General features: G+C 40.7%; 1 protein-coding gene across 2 annotated transcripts in view; it reads left to right on the forward strand.

The window, feature by feature from the left end:
• Positions 1-9,173, forward strand: part of uts2r (urotensin 2 receptor) — an 82,941-nt gene extending 73,768 nt beyond the window's left edge. For both annotated transcript variants that reach the window (XM_014179471.2, XM_014179473.2), the window contains one exon: positions 5,512-9,173. Coding sequence is in view for 1 of the 2 variants with exons in the window: in XM_014179473.2 (XP_014034948.1) it covers positions 5,512-5,577 (66 nt within the window). In the remaining variant the exon portion in view is untranslated. The remainder of the gene's footprint in view (positions 1-5,511) is intronic.
• The last annotated feature ends 612 nt before the right edge of the window (positions 9,174-9,785 follow it).

The following is a 9,785-nucleotide window of genomic DNA, read 5'->3' on the forward strand; positions in this document are numbered from 1 at the left end:
AAAATGTTTATTTTTCACATCACGGATAATTACAAAAAAATACTCAGATCATAATTGTATCCAGAAAATTGCCCATATCTGTTATGATACTCCTTTTGTCCGACTACTCGGCACACCTCTAGTTGAATTTTGTATTTTTATTTAACCTTTATTTATAAAGTCAGTTAAGAACAAATTCTTATTTACAATGACGGCCTACCCCGTCCAAACCTGGATGACACTGGGCCAATTGTGCGCCGCCCTATAGGACTCCCAATCATGGCCGGATGTGATACAAACCATTGAAGAGCAGTTATGCAGACAGACAAACGGATGGATGATACAGACGGACAGGAGGGTAGACAGACAGACAGGTGTGTTTCGGGGTGCTGCAGATTAGAGATGAGAGAAGAAGATAAGTAAATCCACCCCAGTGGGATTAGCCCTGTCTGCACTGGGGCACCTGGGAAAAGTCTGGAACAAGTTCAGCGAGCATGTGTACAGTATGAGCCAGCAGGGAGTGGACCCGGACACAAACATTCGGGAACACCAGGCAGGACGTGATCTCTCTGCGAGCACACCACTTTATTCCTGACTGCAGAATGGCAGTTGGCCGCTTAGACGTGAGTCTTTCTGTGTGAGATACAGAACAATAAGAAGAGTAAAAAACATTGTAATTCCTCCAGTAAATGTAAACCTCAATAGTATAATCCATCTGATTTGTACAGCTCTGCTAATGTGCTCTGTCTAATACTCAGGTGTATGACTACTTATACTGGAAGAACTCCAGATGAATTATGTCTAAAAGGAGGCATCTAAGTAGTCTAAAGTGCATTCCTTCCCTTGTCTCGTCTTTACTGATCTGAAAAATTACAGTGTGGTGGACACCTACTAGGTGGGTGAGACTATTGAGATATAGTGGGTTATGATATTACTGACACCCTTAATGAAGATGAGCAAAAATGTATCAAAAAATAAATAAATAATAATAATAAAAATACAAAGCTATATTGTATGCTAAAAAAATAGGGACATTATATTATTTTATACTAATGCATTGCATTCTGCGTTCTCATTTCGACGCCAAACCCACCATTGGTGTGCGTGGCCAAAGAACTGTATTTCTATCTCATCCCAGAAATGTAAAAGCCTGGAGTTTGCTAAACGGCATTAGTACTTGGATTGGAACCGGTGCTTAGGCCAGATGACAAGAAAAATAAACCTCTTTTGGCCATGCACACCAGTGGTGGGTTTGGAGTCAAATTGAGAATGCATGAGCAGAAAATAACTACCCATATCTACTGTAAAATATGGTGGTGGGTCTTTGATGTTATGGGGCTATTTTGCTTCCATTGGTCCTGGGGTCCTTAAGGTCAATGGCATCATGAACATTACCCAGTACCAGGATATTTTTACCAAAAACCTTGTTGCCTCTGCCAGAAGGCTGAAACTTGTCCGCAAGTGGGTCTTCCAGCAAGACAATAACCCCAAGCATACATCAAAATCCACAAATAAGATGTTATTTGGCCACGAAATCAACGTCTTGCAATGGCCATTCAGTCTCTGGACTTGAAACCCATTGATAACCTGTGGTTTGTCCATAAGCGCAGATGAAGGATCTTAAGGATTCTGCATGGAGGAAGGATTTAAGATCCCTCCCAATGTGTTCTCAAACTCATAAACCATTTTAGAAAAAGGTAAAGTGCAGTTATCCTCGCAAGGTGAGGTATTGAAATGTATTGAAAACAGGGGTATCAAAACATTTTAGCCCTACGTTTTTTTGAAAACAAATGTTTACTTGTTATGCAAAATGTCTTTCTCTGAGCAATCATACAAGTATTAAATAATATTCCAGTTCTTTGAGCCTACAAAAAGCTCAGTATTTTTTTGCTCACCTTTACCAACGGTGTCAATAATTTTAGACCCCACTGTACATCCATAGTCTCAGCCTCCCTGATGGAAATTGTCTGGAATCAGTGAGTCATTAGGATATCCAAAAGTTGAAATTTGTATTCACCCACAACCTGCATTTATAATGATTGCCAGGGTTAGGAACAGCTGGAGGAGACTACCTAAGCCATTTAAACTGGAATAAGCATTTCAGTAATGGGTGCAAATTTTCTAACTAAATGATTGGATTAGTTCAGAAAAGTGTATGTTATTTATCTTTGTGTAGCATAATATTAATCATGCAATGTACTATACATGCAAAAAAACAGATATTAAAAACAATTTATAAAAATTTGACCTGCAGCAGAGCATGCTGGGATTTTTTTTAGTTTGTTGTCATATCTTTAAAAAACTGTTGGAGTGACTTCTCATTTAGTTTGGAGTCAGTACCACAAACAGTTTAAGTAATAATGACTTTTTATTGACTTAGAGTTCAACTTACTATTAGTATTTGAATAAAAATGCCTTTACAGTGCGTGCACACACACACATCCCTCTGCGAAACCCTGAGAGCGTGGATAAATATTTTCCCCCTAGAGAGGGTTTTTAAATTTCCCCCTAGAGAGGGTTTTGAATTTCCCCCTAGAGAGGGTTTTGAATTTCCCCCTAGAGAGGGTATTTAGTCCTAAGCAGGGATAAGCAGAGAAGAACTCAGAAATCACACCCCCCCCCCAGAGCTGCTGAGAGAGAGGGACTGAACACCATAGATGACCATGTCTCAACACTCTATATTTCCTCATTTTTCTCCAACCATACAGTCCTTGGGTCTAACCATATAATTAGATTGGAATGAATCACAAATGAGACATCAGACATTCTAATTTCAAGTCAGTGTTCCACCATTATGTAATGTCGGAATGTCTGTGCATGACCAAGCACTTCTCAGTGCTGAGGGCTAACTCCTAACTCAGCAGCATCAGACACACTGGCTGGGTGCTTCTGCGTGGTGGCTGGAACAAATGTATCAGTCTCTCTCTCTTTCTCTCTCTGTGTGCTTGATTTTGTATTTGTTTACTTCTGTGCATGAGCCTAATGGTTAAAGGTCTTTCTCCAACTCAGGAAATTAATACAGCTTGGCATTTATAACCACATCCATAACCTTTAAAGGATAACAGGAGTATGAATAACGTCAATGCAAAGACCAACATTTCCTGGATGTATAACCTTTAGTTCCAGATTAATATACTTATAGGACACAGCATTTCTCATTTCTATTGGTGCTTATGCCCAGCTGTTGCGATCTAGAGAAAGACTAGCCCTTACAACTGATATCAAGCTACTGTGTGTGGGATTGGGACTCCCTGGTACAGTGTGAGTTGGGTTTGGCGTGGGGAGTGGGGGGTCCGTGGGTGTTTTTTAACAATTTCTTTGGATTCCTCATGTCTTACTTATTGTTAGAAAAAGGTTTGGTCCAAATCGGATGTTAGGTACTATATTTATTGAATACTATATGAATCCCATAAATTGAAATGGCCAATTTGGGTGCAATCAATTAGCTTAATTTCTCAGAGATAAAATTATATTTAAACAAAATAATGTGCTAATCGTATATGTTTAACTACCAAAATGATTTCAGAACAATCTGAGATGGTGGGTGTCATGGCTTGCAGAAATGACATTTAGCGACCCCTTGGCGCTTATGCCCAGCTGCTGAGGTCTAGTAAAAGACTAGCCCTTCCTACAGCTGATATCAAGCTACTGTGTGTGGGATGATCGGGACCCCCTCGTGCAGTGTGAGTTGTGTGGGATTATTTCTGGGTCATGGAAAGAAATAACTACAAACACTGTTTATTCAGGTCAAAGGGGAACTCTGAAAGCTCTTGGTGGATCGCAAAACACAAAAACTGCTCTAGACTCTAGCGGAATGGGTAGCTCGGATTAGAGTAAACAGAGAATGCTGTTATAGGAGAGAGACAGCATTGTAACAGAATAGAGAGACAACATTGTAGCAGAATAGAGACAGTGATTATTAGAATGACAATGACGACAGTGCAGGTAATCTGTGAGCAGCAGGGATGGGTAGTGCCACCGTATGGCAGGGGGAGTTGGGAGTGTGAATGCCACCTCTCTGATCCTCATTCTCTCTGATTATACCACGGTAGCGAGAGAGACAGACGGGAAAAGAAAGTGCAACTCTCCACCAATTATATAGCAATTGACAGCTCAATCTATTCTAGCTTCCATTTCCAATCTTTCTCTGAAGAGTCAAAAGTGACATCCTCTCTTTGTCTCACGGGTGTGTAGAATGAGTTCCATCCCAGCACAATCACACCTGATTCAACTAATCAACTGATCATCAAGCCATTGATTAGTTAAGTAAGGTGTGTCAGAGGCTGTGTTTACACAGGCAGCCTAATTCTGATCATTTCCCACAAATCTGTCTTTTGACCATCAGCCAATAACTTGGCAAAGGATCAGAATTGGAATGCCTGTGTAAACGCAGCCTGCTGGGCTGATGTGTATTAGTGAGATACAGCCACAGTGAGAGCATACATTTTATAGAGAGCTCCTCTCAGCACTTCCCATGCCAACAGCGACGGCACAAACCGGGTGGAAAATAAGACTCTTTACAAGGCCCTCTGTAAAACCCATGCTAAGCGCTCGCTCTCTCTGTGTGTTTGTGTGTTTCTTCTTTAACGATAGGGGAAAGTCTCTCATTCAGGGGACTCGGTGGTGTTAGTCGTTCCAATTAGGAACTCCTGTAAACTCATGTGCATGTGGAAACAGTTTTGTCCGGACACTTGTTAAACAGGAGTACTGCACATGTACACAAACATGCACAGAGACACACACACACACACACACACACACACACACACACACACACACACACACACACACACACACAAACACACTGTAAACGTGTATATTTCTCTTGCCATAATGACCTCGTATTCTCCTCTATGCAGCAGTGCTCATGATATTCCATTAACTCAGAAGTAAAAAAATACGCTGTAAATAGTGACTGTTTGAAGAACAATCTGTAAGTTCTTCATGGTAATGGGAACCTTTTAAAGTATTTAAAAGTCAGGTGCACTATGGTACTATAACTCTGCAAGGGCATAGTAACTATAATCAATCCCCATCCATCTACCCTTAGGTAATCTGGGCATTGATAGTGTGTCAGCTTTGCCCTCCTGCCCATGTTAACATTATTACACTGAGATTAAACCCTCTGTGTGTGTGGGTGTTTGTGTGTGCACCTCCATCTGGGCAGGCTAACAGAAGGTCTGATCCTCAACACATAGGCTGTGTCCATCACCTCCAAACACGCACTGTGCCAGATAACCACTATCCAGTTCTGTGTGTTAACAAAGCTGTTAGGGACAACTAGAGAATACATATGGCAGACGTGTGTGTGCAAACAATAGCAGAGATAGAGGCGTTGATATACAGAGGAAGGTGATGCTATTTGCTTGAGTGTGTGTATGGGGGTTGAGTTTGTGTACAGGGAGATGAACGGGGTTTGCTGTGCCACCTCTACGCTTTGGCATTTCTCTAGAAGCTCTGGAGAGACCTGTCTTGCCTCTCAGATTTACAGCCACTGTATTAATGGTCCTTTCTCCTCTGTTTCACTCCAAGGTTCAGAGGGGACAGGAGGAAAAGGAGAAAGAGAAAGGAGTGGACATAGCAGATCCTACTGCTTAAACTCGTCATCATGGAACTAGAAAGAGGAAGACGATGAGGTGAAGGAGGGGGATAAGGAGGGAAGAAAGTGCAGTGCACTCAGCAGACCTCACTCGTTCTTTAGAGGAAGAAGCAAGATGAATCTGGATGCTTCTTGGACTAATGTAAAGACGTAACAATCTTAATTTGCCCTCCAAACCAGCCTCCACTGAGCGACGGCAGTGACTTCAACACAAACAAGAACCATAGAGCTTGACAGCTCTTGGCCAAGATTCAATTCAGAACGAAAAAGTGTAGGCCATATAGAAATAATGACACGAATTGAAAATCATTAAACAAAATAATAAGTATTAATATCGGCCTAACCAAGGTGTAGATTGCATCACACATTCCAGTGTTTGAACTTGTAAAACAGCTGTACAGGAGTTCTACTCCCTGTGATAATTATATCGCTGGGAGCCGCTTGTGGATTTGACAGCTCCATACCAGTTACACCGCCTAAACAAAAGCAATGATACGTTATGTGTTTGTTGTTCACCACGGGTTACTGTTGATCTGATTGAATATTGTCCCTTGTTTCTTTACGCTTGTTTATAAAACACACGCTATGTTCTCAGCATCCTGTTTAGGTTGTGTGTGTCACGCACAGACTTCCTGTGGATGACTGTTTCAGACAGACATTTTGGGGAGTGTCAGACATTCTCCCTTTACATTAATCCCGTGCGGCGCTCCATCAGAAACCCTGTTCAATCTGTCACACAATTTGAAAACTTTGGGCCACAAGTGTTTAAGCCCATCTCTATGTAGTGTCGGGATTTTCTGCTCTTTTGAGTTCACATTATTTTTGTTTATTCCAAATTCAGTTATTCATAGAACAAAACGAGGACAATGTTCTATATCGAAGTTGATTCAGTTTAATTGACATTCTGTTTTTCTTCTGTGCAGGTTGTACATGTTTCATGTTGAGGGAGACAATGAAATATATATTTTCTGCTTTTGTTCTGTTCAATCAGAAAAGTTTTGTGTGTATGACTCTGGGTGGGCTCATGTATGCAGGTTTTCATCAATCAACAATGTTGTCAATTACTAAGTACAGAGGGAGAAAAAAAGTTATTAATGAACAAACAAAGATGAGACTCTTTACTATAAGCCTTCAACCGTTTGGTTAACACAATACTCTTTTCTTCAAAGACCCACGCCAATCACACCAGGAAGACTGAAACTGACAGTTCTAATATAATGTCAGTGAAGGAACAATTCAGCAAGATGCGTCCGAGCCAAAGGACTATGAAAGGGCTTCAACTGTGGCAGATCGAGGTTTGACATATGCTTTCTGAATATATCGTATCTGATTACATCAATCAGGCGAAGTGTTACAGAACTAATTTGTTTAAAATCAAGACAAGGGTAGAATTCTGTTTTTAAAGACATTTACCGAACAAGATACATTTGTTGGCAAATGAAATATATGGACGCTGTACATTTTTCAGTCGTCGTGATTGTTGTTGATGTTGTAATTGTAATGTCTTTGCAAAAATGCTATCGTTTACGCAACTATCCAAATTCCTTTGCATGTCAGGCTGTCTAATATGCAGACAAAATCATATTTACCCATGGCACATGCGCGCACGCACACACACACACACACACACACACACACACAAGAGCCCTGCACAGGCCCAATCGCTTCTGCCAAATGTAAGGCAGAAATAACTTCATTATTACGTAAATCCATTAGCTACTCCTCTCTATGTGTCACCCGCTCCCTGCGCGCAGCTCACTCTGCATGCATTCTGGTTCTGTCGGCTCTGCGTGTGTGTATTTCCATAGCAACGTCTCCGCAGCCACAAAGTTATAAACCAGCCTATTTTTAAATCTTATATTAAACCTAACCCTAAACTTAACTCTAACGTTAACCACACTACTAACATTATGCCCAACCCTAACCTTAAATTAAGACCAATAAACACATTTTTGTTTTCATGACTTCTTACGATATAGACAATTTTTGTTTTTTGGCTGTATTATCTAAGAGAGAACTTTTGCTTGGCCTGCTCTGCTCAATTACCAGACATTAGAGAGCACTTAACTGTCAGCTAGCTACTTTTTGTCAATCTAAACAACGACAAAACCAAATAAACATTTTCTGTGAAAGCACTTCTGACACCATGTTATGATCTTACTAAGATATGTCCATACCGCGCAGCAGAGCAGGTGATCAATTTAGTGATACCCGTGCCCCACCTGTACCTTAGTTATTGGCGACAACAGGCCCTACCCATCCCTAACATGATGTGGAATGTCAGGACCCGTCGGGCTCATGTCGGATAGCAGAGCTCTAACACACACCTCCAGGGAGATGCACTTGGCTTTTCACAGGGCAGACATCTGTGCCTGGAGACTGATAACAACTCTAGCAGACCCTGCTCCAGTCTACTGCTTAACATGTTAAAGGAGAAGTTTTCTTTTTTTACAACCAAATCTCTATTTCTGATGGAAATGGCATGTTATAGAATGTTCCAGACACATTTTTTTATGATTTCACTTGTTTTTAATGTTGTACACATGAAATGGTGTCATTCTGAACTTTTGCGCATACATTTCGGAATGACACACCTTTATGGGCGGCAGCGTAGCCTAGTGGTTAGAGCATTGGACTAGTAACCGAAAGGTTGCAAGTTCGAATCCACAAGGTACAAATCTGTCGTTCTGACCCTGAACAAGTCAGTTAACCCACTGTTCCTAGGCCGTCATTGAAAATAGGAATTTGTTCTTAACTGACTTGCCTAGTTAAATAAAGGTAAAAAAAAATGTATACCACATTTAAATACCTGCATCACTATACTGAGAGTTCTGCTGTTTCTAAAAGGACGTTTTACATTTTGACTTTGTTAATGTTTTTTGATTCACGGTTTGGGGTAAGTTTCTAAAAAACTGAAAGTGAAATCACAAAAAAGTTATAGTTTGTGCGACTCGAGCCATTTCCAGTACGCAGGTGTGCAAGCCGGGTGTATGTACTATTTTATTTTATTTGATAAAAAAACGAGTGAAATCACAAAAAAAGGTGACTGCACCCTTCTATAACATGCCATTCACATCAAAAATGTTGATTTGGTTGTAAAAAAGAGAGCTTTTCATTTCATGTTTTTGTCATATCGGGAACCAAGATGTTTTCTATATTTCCTTCTGGCTAACACAAATAACATAGCTGTATTGCGCTCTTTGGCTCCGATTTGCTCCCTTGATCACACCCATACACACACACACACACACACACACACACACACACACACAGAGAAATGTACACACACACCTCTTTTGTGGTGGCAAATACTCTCAGATGGGATATTCACTTTTGAGTCGCTCCCCATTTGGAAGAGTGGAAATGTAAACAGCTTAGTTTTGGGTCAGGGCCAGGACCAGGGCCACAAACACACACACACCCTGATCAAATGCTGATTGTTTTCTTTTTCCTATTGTTGGGCTTAGTCAGTTTGCTTTGCTGGTGTAAACGTGTTGCTTCAGTTCCTGCCATACTTTATTTAAGACAACCGCCAGCACTGAGCTGTGTCCATCTACAATATGAGCACTTATTAAAAAGAACTCTGTTTAACTCCTCCGAGTTTCCAGCTTTTTGTATTTCGGGTTCAAATGGGCCAAGCAGAGATTTAAAGGGTCGTTAGTCGGAGTTATATAATCATAATTATATAACTAATATACTTTTTCAAAGTAAAGTTGAAAGATTTTCAAAGTTGAAAGATTTTGATGACTAAACAGAAAAGTTGTTAAATGAGAGGACAGCTCACTGACCATTTTATTCGCCCTAGCAGAGCTGGTTAGGCTGTTTTTATGTTATCCAAAGTATTGGTGACTGCAACTGTGCTGCTGGCAACAATTTACACTTTTTTGCCAATGTTTACTGACACCGGCCATATTCAACGGGTGTTGAGCATTCGTAAATTGCACACTCAGACGAGGGTGGTCTAAAATTGGAGTAGATAGCCAGAGCGAATATACCAGCAACGTCTATCAACAGTTGTCGCAGTGAAATTCTATTGAAATGGTTACTTGCATGGTGGAGTATTTTGTTAAGACATGTAGCTAGCTAGCTAGGTAAAAAATGAACCATAATCCCAACTCATGATGTTACTACCCTGCACAAATCTGCAGGTAGCTAACCAACCAGGTTCAATGTTAGCCAGCTATCGTTAGGCTATAACTAGCAAAGC

The sequence above is a fragment of the Salmo salar genome, chromosome ssa28, assembly GCF_905237065.1.
Source record: "Salmo salar chromosome ssa28, Ssal_v3.1, whole genome shotgun sequence".
In the NCBI taxonomy this organism is placed as follows: domain Eukaryota; kingdom Metazoa; phylum Chordata; class Actinopteri; order Salmoniformes; family Salmonidae; genus Salmo; species Salmo salar.